This window comes from Haplochromis burtoni, unplaced genomic scaffold, assembly GCF_018398535.1.
Source record: "Haplochromis burtoni strain Fernald_Lab_line unplaced genomic scaffold, NCSU_Asbu1 Contig_238, whole genome shotgun sequence".
Classification (NCBI taxonomy): Eukaryota; Metazoa; Chordata; class Actinopteri; order Cichliformes; family Cichlidae; genus Haplochromis; species Haplochromis burtoni.
In genome coordinates, this window is record NW_024582599.1 from 411,390 (window position 1) to 426,463 (window position 15,074).

General features: G+C 44.5%; 1 protein-coding gene across 7 annotated transcripts in view; it reads right to left on the minus strand.

Annotated features, from left to right (window-relative positions):
* The window catches only part of LOC102311838 (actinin, alpha 4), a 56,818-nt gene that overhangs the window by 5,254 nt on the left and 36,490 nt on the right, over positions 1-15,074 (minus strand). For 3 of the 7 annotated variants that reach the window (XM_005937979.3, XM_005937984.3, XM_005937982.3), the window contains exons 4-19: positions 13,712-13,798; positions 12,113-12,200; positions 11,246-11,324; positions 11,010-11,091; positions 10,210-10,295; positions 6,136-6,228; positions 5,903-6,028; positions 4,986-5,090; positions 4,502-4,649; positions 4,265-4,415; positions 3,305-3,413; positions 2,856-2,996; positions 2,492-2,674; positions 2,091-2,225; positions 1,543-1,722; positions 1,181-1,327 (exon numbers count right to left, since the gene is read on the minus strand). In XM_005937979.3, the coding sequence (XP_005938041.1) occupies positions 1,181-1,327; positions 1,543-1,722; positions 2,091-2,225; positions 2,492-2,674; positions 2,856-2,996; positions 3,305-3,413; positions 4,265-4,415; positions 4,502-4,649; positions 4,986-5,090; positions 5,903-6,028; positions 6,136-6,228; positions 10,210-10,295; positions 11,010-11,091; positions 11,246-11,324; positions 12,113-12,200; positions 13,712-13,798 (1,940 nt within the window). Of the gene's footprint in view, positions 1-770; positions 804-1,180; positions 1,328-1,542; positions 1,723-2,090; positions 2,226-2,491; positions 2,675-2,855; positions 2,997-3,304; positions 3,414-4,264; positions 4,416-4,501; positions 4,650-4,985; positions 5,091-5,902; positions 6,029-6,135; positions 6,229-7,525; positions 7,612-10,209; positions 10,296-11,009; positions 11,092-11,245; positions 11,325-12,112; positions 12,201-13,711; positions 13,799-15,074 lie in introns of all 7 variants that reach the window. The other 4 variants (XM_005937983.3, XM_005937981.3, XM_005937980.3 and 1 more) reach the window with 3 other exon arrangements.

Sequence of the window (15,074 nt, forward strand, 5' to 3'; positions counted from 1 at the left end):
TACATGTTAAGGCCTCAAAAATGTAAAAATTAATCTATATTTAAGTGAGAACAAACCTCAGTTTCAAAAACTGTGGTGTCGTCTCTGCAGCATTTTTAAATGTATATAGTTCAGAATTTAAATAATTAGCAAATCACTGCATTCAGTTTTTATTGAAAACTGACACAATGTTCCCAAATTTAGAGAAAAGCATCCATGCAAAGACTGAAATGGGCTCAGCGGGTTGCTACAAGTGCTTTCTTTGTACTGAGTGCGAAGAATAGTTCCAGTGTTGTGTCGTCAAGAAATAAACACACTGATGTGACGAACAAAAAGACTGACGGGTGAGTGACCACCGTGTCAGATAGTGGCATGAATGAGTGACACACACAGAGCGGCATGAGATGGTGAACGATGGCGGTGTCGTCCTCCTCTCTGACAGCTGAGAGCTTTCAATCATCACGTTTAACCACCACAAAACACAAAAAATGACATCTGGTAGGTTTAGTTTAGTTTTTTTTAAATGCAGAAAACAGCGTTCCAAAGGGATGACAGACATCTGCAGGTTTGCATGTCCAGTGAGGGGAAAAAGACCAAGTGCAACCCAAAAATAACACATTTCAAACCAAATGTAGCATTTCTTAGCCGATTTAAAACAAGTAGCCTTTTGCTAACTGGATGTTTCCTCACTCTTCACCCTCCTGGTAAAAGCCAGTCACCATCCGTGCCTTTTTTTAAATTTCACCAACACCGTCTGTGCTCGCGAGTGAAACATCAGGATGAGTACTTACATGTCTGGCTCCTCTCTCACCCCCATTTAAGGTCTAAACATCCAGTCAGTCACATTATAAATAAACAGGAAAAACAGAGGCTAAATCCTCACACTGAAAACTGTTCAGGAAGTCCAATTAACCACAACTAACCCACTGCTAACGACTATACTCTACACAGACAAATACATAAGATGCTTGGTGCATCATAGCTGGTCTACACCATCATGTATTGTATATGTAATGGTAAAAATCATTAAACGCTTCATGTTTATAATTTTTAGATCAACACATGAAACAAAAACAGGGTTTCTCCTCAGGTTTCCCTGCCAACCTAAACGCCTAATACTCTGTAATACTGTGAGGTTTGATAACAGGGTAACAGAACAGGTGTAATAAATAACCGGTGAGCGCAGAGCTCGGGCCCTGACCTTGTCAAAGTGGTTGAAGGAGGCGCGGTACTCGTACAGCTGCTCCTGGCTGATGCCCTTGGCGTCACGCGTCAGGATCTGGTTCTCGACCTCGTTGATGGTTCTGGCGATGGTGGTGAGCAGCTGCTCCCAGCCCACCCGGAGGTGCTGCAGTGATGGGGCGGGGTTGACAGGAGAGGTTAAGAACTGAGAGGACTCGGGTTTGACAGTGTCCTCAAAGGTTAACACAAAGCATGAGCTCGTTTTGTTACAGAGCTCATGCACACATTATGTCACACAGCTGTCCTACTTTCAAACATTTTCATTTGGGAAGTGAAAAAGACTTCATTCATTGCTGAAGGTTTTGTGTGCGTTTGCGTTACCTCCATCGTGTAGGAAGTGTACTGGTTGTCGAAGATGAGCGCCTCCTGGATGTGTTGGTGGTATCCCTCCAGCTTGTTAATTTCGGGTGTGTATGATATGATGCTCTTCTGGTATTCCTTCAGGTTGGTCAGCTGGTCCTCCAGGGTGCCGTTCATTTCAATGGATATCCTGCCAACTTCCTGCCAACACAAACACACAAACACCTGAAACGCTGACACTCGAACATATTTATAAAAACAAAAAACACTTTTCTAAATAAACTTTTCCAAATGACTGTAAGATTTTTTTTTCTGTAAGGATGCTGAAGAGTAACGCAGTGTGCATGCACAGTGACGATCTAATCTAAACACAAAGCTCATGGATACAACATCTACAAACTGAAGAGCTCTTCAGGCTGTGGGTAAATCCTGCACCCTGTCTTACATTTGCTCTGTGAGTCTGTGTTTCACAAAGTGTCTGCAAAGTGACAAACTGCACACAGCTGAGCAAACGTGAAAACCTCGACATAATGCGGAGCACGTTGTGACTGTGGGGGCTGATCCGTTACCTCCATTTTGGCCTGGATGTAAGCGCCAACCGTGTTGGCCTGAGTGGCGAACGTGGCTCTCAGAGTGTCGTTGGAGTTCTGCTTGTTCAGCTCTTCCTGCAGGGCGTTGTCACGCAGTGGCACCATAGCCATCGCCTGCAAATGCACACAAAGAAGAATTAGAAACAACTGCACCCACACAAACGCACAAACATGAAGCACCAGCTGCAGAAAACATTCAGTCACTCAGCCTGTAGAGGGCAGCGTTTTTAACACACTGGACAAAAGGTTCTTCTTCTATGTAGGGTTCACCGGGGAAAAAAGCTTTTAAGAGGAAAAATCTGCGCTGCGTCATTAAAGCAGAGCTACACGTTTATTGCCTTAAAATGATTCACGTCAGCTTTCGTTAAACAGCAGCTCACCTGTTCCCACTTGCTGTTGATGCTCTCAGGTGTGATGGAGGTGTACGGGTTTCCGCTGCTCAGCTTGATGCCGTTGCTCTGGGCGATCTTCTGCACCTCGGACTGGATGGACTGGATAGCCTCGCGCTCCTTGTTGGCCTCGGGCAGGGTGGACTTGAACTGCTCGTGGGCTGTGATCAGACCCTGAGAGAAGGAGGAAAGAAACACGTTTGCTGGGTTTTCTGTTTTTTGTGGGATAAACGCAGCTCTGTGGCTTTAAATAGTAAACACTGGAACGTTTCTTTGGCTCAGTGCCGGACCTCCGCTGTATGTTTCATATGCTGCACTTGTTTATTCACCACTTGACTTCCCAGTTCCCAGATACCTGGATCTCCTCAATGTTGTGGACGATGAACATGTCCTGCAGGTCCTCCATAGCTCCCTCCATCCAGTTGTTGAAAGGTGCCGCTCTCTTGGCGTACTCCAGGTACAGCTCATCTATCGACTCCAGCTGCTTCTCTGTCCTCTGTCGGCAGGAAAACAGAAGACGGCCTTATTAAAATACATTTCAATACATTTTAAAATACATTTGACATTTGATTGCGTCAAATGAGGAGAAACTCTTCACAGCGTTAGATTTTAAATCTTTAAAAGCGTTAAATTAGATCGATCAACTCAGGAGGGAATTATTTGGTCTGAACAACAGCTGCACACTGTTAAAGATGTTTGCTTCCACAAAGCATCACTAAAGAGAAAGATGGACTTCACACTATCACGAATAACCACGATCCTTTTAAAGCTCAAAAGGTTCTGCACAAACAGGCCGAATCGTACCTCCAGTGACTCTTTGCGTTTGTGGGTGAGGGCTCCCAGGACGTCCCACTGATCGCAGATCTTCTGACAGCGAGCGTTGACACTGGCGGCATCGTAGTAGTCCAGTTCACTGGAAAAGGAAGGAAAGAAAAAAGGGTTTTCCTTTGTCGAGCACTTCTTATGATCAGATTCACTTTCAGACGCACTTCTTTCTGTTAATCGACACCATCTGACTGTGAGGTCAGATTTTGGACGTCAAGTCTGGTTTAAAATTTTAGAGAGGGGAAAGGCATCAGGCGACTGCTCTGAGTCTGTGTCGATCAAACCAAAGTGACCTGACAGAAGCCTCAAAGCTGCTTCTTTATTCTGAAAAAATGCACAGGCGCCTCCAAAGAACACCAGAGCTGCTTCTTCACCACTTTGCTCTGTAGTTTTGTCCATTTCTGACTGAAATGTGAATTTAATGCAACTCGAGACGATGTTAAAGGAAGTTGTGAAAATAATGTGAGTGTTGGAAGAAAAAGAAGAAAGAACTGAAGTTAAAGTTGTTTGCCCCACGGGCGGTACATCTAAGAATTCAAATGAGAACAAAACGAATAATACTCCTATCAACTGTGAAAAATGATCTGCTGGAACAGATTATTACACACCAGCAGCTTCGGGCAGCAGCACAAACCATCAGTAAGTTTCCAAAATGAGACTTGTGCATATTTAGCAGCTTCATTACTCAGAATAAATGAACCCTGACGTGGAGACGAGAGCCATCGGGAGCAAGCAGCAAACGATGCTGCGTGTTTCACCTCACAGCGAGGCGCAGGTACTATGCTGACCACAAACCCGCGTGAAAGGAAAGAATTATCACAAACTATGAAGAATAGAGCTGCCCGACCTGCTTTGTGCGTTTATGCATGAAAGAAGCCACGAGGAACATTCAGGAACCGATGCTAATGAAGTCAGAGATGTTAGCGGCTCCACTCTTACTTGAGCTCCTGCGCGATGGCGGCGATCTGCTCCACTCTGTCCTGGTGGGCAGCCAGGTCGCTCTCAAAGGCCTCGTGTTTCCGGAGCAGCGCCTTGACTTCTGACAGGGTGCACGTCTCATAGTCTTTCTGGGTAAGCATGGCCTCCTTACCTGCATGCACAAAAGCCTCACTTATTCAGAGACGAGCATTCTGGCGTCGTGAAGACGTTTGCTTCACCGCGATGGAATTTACATACCGTCGGTCCAGGATTCATGGATGGCACACTTCTGGTGGAACTTGACGGCCAGATGCTCCAGTCTCTCCAGACGCCTGATCTCGCTGAGGATCCACTCCTCGTAGCCTTTCTCTGCTCCTTCCAGATTGTGCCACGCTTTGTTGATGTCCTGAGAGCAAACAGCAAGAGTTACTGTAGAGCAGAAACTCCAAACACAGTAAAACATCTCATACGTGCAGAAAAGTGTGAAAGAGGTGGCATGAAACTGCTGTAATATTTACAAGGGAACTTAAAGCTGGATTGTTTGTTAACAAACACAGAAAAGTAACTTAATACTGACTGTGTTAAACTCACTAAGCTATAACTGAATCAGTTTTTACACCAATCTTTAGAAATCCTCTGTTAGCGTGCGACAGGCTGCTTTGCGACTGATGATAATGAAGTTGTGTCGCGCAGCTTCAAGTGTGGTGTAACTTTTCCCATCGACTGTGTGCGAGTTTCATACCGACACCATGCGTCCTTCTGACGGCATGAAGGCAGGTCTGTTGCTGAGTCTCAGTTTAGTCTGCAGAGTGTTGAAGCTGATCTCCAGCTGGCATTTCTCTTGGACCTGCAGACAGGAACATCTCAGTGTCACTGGACACATTCAGCAGAGGAAAACCAACATTCATATGTGAGAGGGCACAGCGCTCTTATATGGCGATGCCACCAGGACAGATACAAAGGTTCCAGCGATTAAGAGCATAAACTCTTCAAAATGTTATCTGAAGTCAGAGCAAAGAAGCCGAAGAGCTGTTCATCTGTACGGGTTAAATGGACAAGACAACCCCTGCTGGTTACTGGAAAGAATGCAGGTTTAGAGAACCTGTGCACTTTCAGACATAAAATCAGAGCATTATAAGCTAAATGCATAGAATAAGGTCTTGGGAAAAGGGCTCGTGCTGCCACGCAGTGTGAGATTAACACACTATAATAACTGGTTAATGTGAATACACAGTATACAACTCTGCCTCAATTTAAAATCTTATAATAAAAGGCTGAAGAAGCTCTGAGAGAGAGGTCAGAGTAACATGTGAGAAAATATTTGCAAAAACATTTTCCAGCAGACTCTGAGCCATTTCTCCTTGTTTCCTCTCCAGAGGGACACAATTATAACAAAAATGAACAAACACTGATGAACCTCAGGGACACAAGCAACCACTCTGCAGAAGCTACACCATGAATGAGTTTAAAAACCCAGATTTTAAATGTCAAGAAGAATAATATTATTTTGGAAGAAAACAAATATTGAACACTGAGTAAGATTAATGAGATTAAACTTTCCACTACAAAGATTTGGGTCTGGCAGGCGATCCAGGAGTTTGTGAGCCTTTTTTCTTTGTTTAGAAATGCTGAGAACAGTTCACGCGAGGTTTTCTATACCTTGGGTGGTTTGTGCACACAGCGGTAGTCTCTGAAGTCCTCCTGTTTCACCTGCATGTCATTTACAGTCTTCTCTTGGGTTCGGTTCTCCAGCCAGGGGATGGTCCGACGGATCCACTCCAGGAGCTGGAGGCAGAGAGGACAGCGCGGTGAAAACAGGACAGACGAACGGGTCGTCCTCCTTTCTCCAAAGTCTGGCGTGCAAGTAAAAGATGGCATGTTTCGATACTCACATCACTGGCCAGTTTCTCGTAGTCCTCCATCATTTGCTCGTTCTCCTGGTTGACAGCCAGCACTTTGCAGATTCGATTTGCGGCTGTCTCAGCCTATTAGGAGGGAGAGTGATGAGTGGAGCTGGACATGACTGGATAAAACTCCATCAGAGTCTACTCTCTGAGCTCAAAGCTTCATAATAAAGTCACTAAACTGAGCTTCAAAATAAGTGTCTACCGCTGCTTATTAGTACCTCAGCCTGGCCTTTCATTGCAGCTGTGACAAATGCATTTTTGCTTTTCAAATCTGTGCGCACACTCCACACGCAGGCAGTGAGGGAGGAATGTCGAGCCAAGTTTAGGCACGTGTTATTTAAAATAAGGCAAAAACGCCAATGTAGGTCAAACCAGGGCTTAATATGACTGCTACAAACATGCTCCAGCTCTCGATGGTTAGTTCAATGTGCCAAAGTCATTCTGTGTGTATTTAAGACTTCATGCATCTCCCTTCAAAACCTGGGAATCAGTGCTTCTAGTTACAGTTCATGTAGCGCTGCAGTCCACGTCAGTGCGTCTGCCTAGGATATTACACTACTGTACCACTGAAATATAAAACACAGAATTTGATAAGCTGATTCAAGGTCATACCTACTGTACAACAAAACATCTGCATTTATGCTGCTCGTCCAATAAGCTTACAGGCTATGCTTTCACCAGAATATAAGACAATATCATATAAAACATTTAGAATAGTTTGAAAAGTGTTAATAGCTGAAAAGAAACTTGAGACATCAGCTAATGTTTCCCACAGTAATGAATCCAGACCGGTCTGGTTTCTCTAAACCACATCAGCAGCATGACCACCGGCGGTTTGCCGCTTTCCCGGAGGAAGAATCCTCGTCAATATAAAGTGTTTCATGTTCCAGCTGAGATATCCATAAATCGAAATCTGTGCATGATCTCAGTGGAAAGAAGAAATTTAAACGTCAAAATCACCCACAGAAGCATGCATGGAAAGCAATCAGTGCAGGTGACCGCTGAGTTTAAGTCCAGCCCATAAAGTCTGGAGCATTTTGAGGGAAACAGCTGATGTCCAAAGAGCCGAGACAGAAGCACCAAAAGTTCCCATCATGCTCCTGCTCCGTTTCCTGTTCTGCAGATAATATTTGACTGAATTTGTATAAAACCATAAGTGCAGCTGAACTCTCCAACTGTTGGATCGAGCGAGCTCAAACTTCCATCGCTGGGCTGGAATTCCAGCATGTTGCTGTGATTTCACCTCTGATCTTTTCACACTCTAAAAACTTTAAATAACAAATGTGTTTTACCAACGATGGAAACTTTGGTGCATTTCAGGGTTTTTCTTCGCAGCGCTGAGTGTTAATGTGAGTCTGACGGGTGAGGAGCTCACCTTCTGTGCGCCAGAGAAGGCGTGATAGAAGCAGGAAACATAGGTCATTATGGCCTTCTCATCCGGCCTCAGCGTGCCCACGATGTCTACGCATCACCCAGCAGAACAGAGGGAGAGAGAGAGACAGAGTGAAGCCAAAGCTACCCAAAGCTACACTTTGATTGCCCCCTGCAGGATGTGAGAGAAAGGTGAGTCAGGTGGGGGCGACGGTGAGCGCCCCCTCGTTAGTGCCACAGCTTGGAGCGCCTGCTGTCACCAGGAAGTGAGGGCCACCAGAGGAGTCCTCTGGAAGGGAAAGTGTGGGACACAAACAGGCATGAACTGCTTAATCCAGTCACTCAAAGCGGTTCATTCACCATCTGATGGAGGTCACTGGGTTCACTCAGCAGGGCAATGATGTCACCACACTGACTGACTAATTCTTCTTCATCTTCAGAGTTCTATTCTCGTACTCAACTACAGCGTCTTCATCAACTGCAGGTGGAAAAATATTCTCAAATAGCCAAGTGAACAAAATGAGAACGCAGCACAGCGACTGGTGAATGAAAACGCTTCCTGTGAACTGGAGCGGGCGCGATTTGTGTGACGTTGTTGAATAAATTACGATGCTGGCAAGAGCAGTAAATGTGGACGTTTCAGAGTTTGTGTTTGGTACAAACGCAGCGGTCAGAGAGCTAACGCACATAACTCACCAGCTAAAAGCAAAACCTGAACTCGTGCCCATTTCTGAGACACGCACGCACACACACACACACACACACACACACACACACACACACACACACACACACACACACACACACACACACACACACACACCCCTCGTGAGACTGCAGAGGAACAAACAAGTTCTGAATGAGCCAGAAAATTAATTAGAGGAAGACGAGCAAACAAGACACGCATCGATTGGCTTCCTGTCATGGGCCCAGAGGGAGGGGGGGGTGAAGGAGGAGGAAAAACAAGAGGGTAACGAGAGGACAGGGACGAAGATGATTTAATAAAATTTATGACAGACCCACTATGAATCTTTAACATCATATTTACTTGACTTTATCAGAGACATGCATGATTTGAAACCAAACTTTCTCCACAATAGGAGTTTTTACTTATAGATTTGTCTCGTGCACATTATGTTAAAAGTCTAAATTTCACTTGGAGCTGCAGGAATTTGATTCTGGAATTTTGAATTTAGCAGTTTATGAAAGTGTACAGAGTAAAGTGGTTTCTGGTCTTTGTGTTTGTAAAGACTGAGCTCGTGAGCCTTCCTGTAACATCTAAAGTTTATCGACGGATATCATCCGACTAGCTCCTTTGATTTTTTTGCACGTATATTTTTATCTCGGTACATATCGTTCATTTCATTCTGCACATAATGCAGATTTTATTCTGTCTGTGTTATTCATTGTTATTAGTTCCTGCCTTTGTTTCAGCCCCGACTCTGCAGGACGGTACTCCAGTTTTGCCGTACTATTGTACAGACGTGCTAAAGGTAAAGCAGAAAGCGATACGCATCTAAAGCTTTTCAAATAACAGTTCGATAAGGTCACAACCTGCAGTGCCAGATGGGCCAAAAAGCCCGAGAGCTGCTCTAAAAAGGAGGAACTCCATCATTTAACGGGGTGGGTTCACTTCTTTGCATGCCATGTTCTCTGAATATTAGGAAGTGACAGTTTTTCCAAGCCAAATCTTAACAATAGCAGCCAACATGAACTGGAACTAACTTTTCTTCCTACATGTACATGAAAAAAAAAAATCTGCAAACAGTTATAATGAACAACAAATAGGAATGAAGTTGTGCTTCTGCATTTAGACGCTTTGTGGATGTAAAGGTTCAGTCTAACTTCCTCCCAACAGTGAAAAACTGCCAAAAGCAGTCTGATGCTAAATGTGTTTAAATTTGGTATAAGAGAAGATGTTGCATAGATCCTAATATGCTTCAACTCAGTGAATACACAGCTCAGATTAAAGCAACGTAGCTGGTGCATAACTGAATATTCTCATTTTGAGTTTGGGTTTCATTTTTGCTCCGAGTGTGAGGGAACTGTTCCCTCTGGATCTGTGGAGAAAGTTTTTGGATCATGGTCAGAGTGGCAGAAGGAAATGAACCCTGATGAACCTCAGTGTGATACATGCTAAAAAGCTAACAGGGTCTCCTTTAAGAGGAAGTGAAAGCAGTGAGATTATCCTGAGGAGAGCGCCTCAGACCTGGATGCTTTTAGTGGTGGGAGAAAACAGAAACGTCCTGACGGTGATCGTATATTTCAGCATTTTGTTTGCTGGCCTTGTTCTTTTGTTTCCTGGAAGGATTTTATTTTAAAGGATGGGGACTTCCACATGTTGAATCAGAGGTTTCTGTTCATTTTGTTTTGATTTTTAGTTTTTTTTCAACCACAACTGTTCAAAAATGTAAAAATATCCATGGGAAAAGTTCCATCTGACAGATTTTGGCTAAAAATAAAACTAAACGCAGCTTTAGTCCACAAACTCATTTCTGTACGCCAAACATTTACCGCTTTCACCAGCATGCTAATGTTGAAATCGTTTGCGTGTTTGTGTCCCCACAAACCCAGCGTCCCAACAAACCCAGCGTCCTGGCTGTCGAGACAGAGCGTGGCCATGCTGGACAGGAAGCAGCACCTTGTTAGTAAAAGGAGGTTAAAGGTTGACGTTGGCTCAGAGGGTACCTTCTGTGCTCCAGAGAAGGCATGGTAGAAACTGGACACATAAGTCATTATGGCTTTCTCATCTGGGCGAGCAGTGTTCACAATGTCTACAAGTCGGGGGGAGACCATGGTTATGAAGACGCACACATACAGGCAAGACACAGGACAAGTGATTACACAATTACAACAAGACGCACACAAACTCATTTAACGAGCTGCTGTAGCTGCCAACAGCCTGACATGCAAACAACAAGTACAACGACACACACACACACGTAGACACACACAGCTCAGGTACAGTTAATACACAACTTGGATTTCTTTCTGTAGAGTTTGAAGCAAAAAGAAAAAGTGGCTTGTTATGACAAGAATGGATCCTGTGAAGGAAACGTGGATGTTCAACATGGTCACACATACAGATGAACACAGGAGGAGGAGCAACGGCGATCCTGAAGATGCCTCGCGTGTCCTGTCACCGAGAACCCGAACACGCTTTGGAGATCGGGGCACATTTACATGCACACAACGCGGCGACAAACCCCGTGCAGGTCAGCGTGGAGCTACAGTCACATGTACGTGCTGCAAAGACGGACTCCCAGGAAAAGTCACGTAAACTCCTATTTGATGTTACAGACTGGTCAGAAATGACAAACTGTGTCACTGTTTTAAAAAAGAACACCAGTTCACTTTTGTCACACCACTTCCACATCTTACGTTATGAACAGTCACTTTGTTCTGTGCACGTAAACACGCCCGTGATGCTTTAACACACGCAGTGACAGATCCGGCAGAGACGCACAGATCAACAGCCGACTTATTACCTTCTGCGTCCAACATCTTGGGGATGTCCAGGTGCTTCTCAGCCACCTCAAAGGCGTTGTTCAGGTTGGTTACAGGATCATCCTAAACAGCAAATCACAGACGGCAAACAAGCCAGTGAGTCGCTTCAGGCATTTGTAACGCAACTTAACAACAGATATGAAAGCATTTCGATTCACCATGTTTGACCCAAAAACTGAAATATTTGAAGAGAGTGGAGGAGTGTGAAGCTGTTCACCTTTCTGAGGCTGTCGTAGTCGATGAGATCAGGTCTGTGTCTGTGGATCAGAGCGTTGAAGGCAAGACCGTCCTTCCAGCTGTTGGAGAGAAAAGACGAGTTCGGAGTGAGGGTGGAGGTGACGCTCACACATTTGCTGCATTACAAGTCGACATTATCGGCGCCGTGAACAAAAACTGTCCCGATCTGCCGCCGGGACCAAGATCCACATCTCCACTGTGACACTGAACTTAATTTATGAACTGATCTCAAACTAAATGAACTTCATTAACATTCTTTTCGAGCTGAATTTGGGTGAAAGATGGTTTGATTGATTATATCTGGACGTGTTGCATGTGATACATCATCATCAGCTGCTTCTGAATTCCTTCTCACAGCGTTTCATATTGAAACAGAGAGAAAATAATCACGTTTGTCTATTTACAGCACAGTTGTGCCATGTTGCACTCTCTCCATCAGGGGGCGCCCTTTCTACACAACAGCAGCAGATTTGAGGTTTCACGTAAGCGTTGAACACCTGAGCTGAAACCAGAAAGGTTCAGGGAAGTATCTGCGTGCGCCTGTGTGTGCGCCAACTCAACTTTTATGCTGAGTTTAAGAAACTCTCAGATCAGTATTTTTCATATAAAGGGGGGGAAAAAAAAAAAAAAAAGAACACTGGACAGCTGCTCACATACCACACTTAACCACAAACACATTTCATCAATGCCACTGGAGAGTTTCGCTGTATCCGCAGGATTCCTCAACTGGATTCTCTCAAGGTTTTGTTGGTCTTTACAACACAATATTACTGTGTGTGAACTGCTTTCATCTGACAATAGAAGCCTTTAAAAATGAGTCCAACGTAAAGCCCTGTGTGTACGTTACCTAATGTGGAAGTTCTGCACATTGACATTCTTGTAGGGAGCCGTCTTCCTCTGGCACCACAAGAGTAGACCCTCTTTGGCAGAGGTCTCTGCAGAGAGAACGTTCAGGAGAGGAGGAGACAGGAGACGTGATCAGTCGGAGCACACGGGGGGAAATGTCTCTGCATCACATTCATTCAGCTGCTTTGACCGTTTGAGTCGATTAGCCTTGTGCAAGCAAACCAAGAAATACCCGAGGCCGTTTTCAGCGTGCTAAATATAAACGGCCACGGTGCTCATGAGCAGAATTGAAAATATGAGGATGTTTGTGTTTGCTTTAGGTTCCTCCACACACACCGACAAAATATCCGCCGCTAATATGGAGAATTACTCCAATGACTTCTAGCAGCCCACACCCACCGCAGCTAATTCAACTCAGACTCTTTTAATTAGCCTGCAGAGTCAGTTGTGCTCAGAGAGGAGAAATGAACCTCACCTCCACATTTATCAACACAAAGCTAACGCACACGTTAATGCACAAATGAGTCATCGGCTGGTTTTACTGTCAGAAAGTTCATCAGGACAGATTTGGGCTGTTGGGTCGACTCTGTGGGACTAAACTCGAATAATTAACTCATCAGTATTTAAACCATTTACTTCTAAACCTGCTCTGATAACATGTAAACCATTAAACAGCACATAACCAGGCAGAGTTAGAACTGTGCTGCTAGCAATATGTAGTTTAACGTGATCGGTCTTGTTTCAGGCACACCTGTTTCATCTTGGCTTTATTTCATCACGTGTGTGTGTGTGTGTGTGTGTGTGTGTGTGTGTGTGTGTGTGTGTGTGTGTGCACTTCCTACATGCATATCAAGCCCGTACATCTGTAACTGCAGCAACCTTCAGGGCTTAAAAATGAAGCCAGTGCAGAAGTGCCAGAATCTGCAGTTCCTCTAACTTTAGGTCGGCTCTGAAAGCGAGTCAATCCCCACAGACTCCCATGATGCTCGAGTCCAGCCATGAAAATAACATTTTTACAGCCTGCTACAAAAACACTTCTGTGCTCTTTAGCTCAATCTCCCCCTAAAAACAGATGCACAGCGGGTGAATTTTTAAACTGCTCGTTCTTAAAGTGTTTCTAGTGTAATAAAGCTCTGAGTCACAGGTGAATGCCAACAAAGGAGCCACTACCTTAGGCTAGGCCTCAGCCTTGCCAATGAAGTCCCTAAATTAGAGCTCTGGAACCTGATTTTGGATGTTGGTGCCTTTCTGAGAATTAAAACCATGAAATTATCTGGTAAATATAAACTGCTGCAGGTTTCCTGCACTCAGGCTGCCCAAGATGTCGGTGCTCTACTTATTTGTAGGTAACTTGTAGCCTCAGTTGTCAGTTATCTGCATTTCTGGCTGCAGCCACAAGAAAGTGCATCTTTTCTAAGTGGTCTATAAAAGTCTGCTGCAGGTCTTTGTCAGTCAGCTGGCCTGAAAAACCTGGCTGGGAGCTGAACTTTAGATAGTTTGATTTTTTTGGTTTTTATTTAAGTGATGGACAAAAAAAAACGGAGAAAGAAGAGAGTGAGGTGCGACAGTTTTCATGGATATGAATAACAGGAAGCTGCACCTTCTACAGAGATGTCCTGGATGGCGAAGCGGAGGATGATGGTCCAGATCATTCCCAGGGTCATCTTGGCGTTTCCATCCACGATTTCTATGACACACACACACACACACAACTTAATCAATCACTGCGTTTCTTTGTTACACCCCCAGAACCGTAGTTCTTGTCTATCACTGCTGTTTTTACAATCCTACATCTGCTGTTCCATTTAATAATGCCAGCACACCCACTCACAACTACGCTTAATGTGTAACGGCTGCTGAGTCTCTGCTAATTCCAGGGAAAGTGTGATGCTTGAACAAAGATTTCTTTCATAAAAATCAGTGAAATCTGGGGAAAGATGACTTTTTACTGGCAAAGGCACATAATGACTGTTTAACGTGTCGTGTCGGTTAAACAGGGAGGATTAAACCGATGAGGAGGGCAGATTATGTGAGTATTGTGTGGATAATTTAACATCAGAACTTCATCTAACCAATAAATTCATTGTTAATGTGAATAAATGTAAATCCTGGCAGCATCGGAACTGGAACATTCTCCAATACGGTTTTCAGAGTGGCCGGTGAACGATGACGGTTACGTTAATGAGCAGATTCCACTCTTTGTTCTCAGACATTCTTAGAGGTTTTATCAGTCCTGTCATGCTTTCTCACAGACACACACTCAACTTGGAATTTGTGCTTTTATTGTAGGTTCACATTCTTTGTGGTTAACTTCAGCTGTCAGCAGATTTAAATAGTAAATTACAATTAAAGCTATGAGGCTCCGCCTTTTCCCTTCTTACAATAAACTTTAAAGGCGTATTCACACCTGCACTTCAGGTTCAGGTAAATCACACTTGGCTGGTTGTGATTCATTTGGCTGCTCAGGTGCAAAACAAACAGCAGCGGTGAAACCGTTCAGAGGAGGATCAGTCCGATCCTGGTGTGAACAGGGACGCGAGGCGCACTCGGAGTTTCAGCTAATCTTGTAGCAGCAGCAGCTAGCGAGAAAATGACGTGCTTCAAGTTTAAAACCCTGGGAAACAACATTTCCATTTGAAGAATCTGACCAGGGAAAGTGTGCACTGAGCATCCTGACAGAGGGTTTTTCCCTCTTCCATCTGCTACGTTTGCATTTTCCTCTCCGTTTCCAGCCGACGACCTTTAACGGGCTGCTGCTTTCACAGAAGGCCGGAGTGTGTTTACAGCGCGCCGTGTGCGCGCCATACTTTGTGTTCAGTGGTCACCAGTATCAGCAGCGTCATGCTACAGGAATGTCATGGTTGCTCTGATAGTAGGAGAAAGGTCAGCGTCCTGCAGCCGACACACACACACACACACACACACACACACACACACACACACACACACACACACACACACAC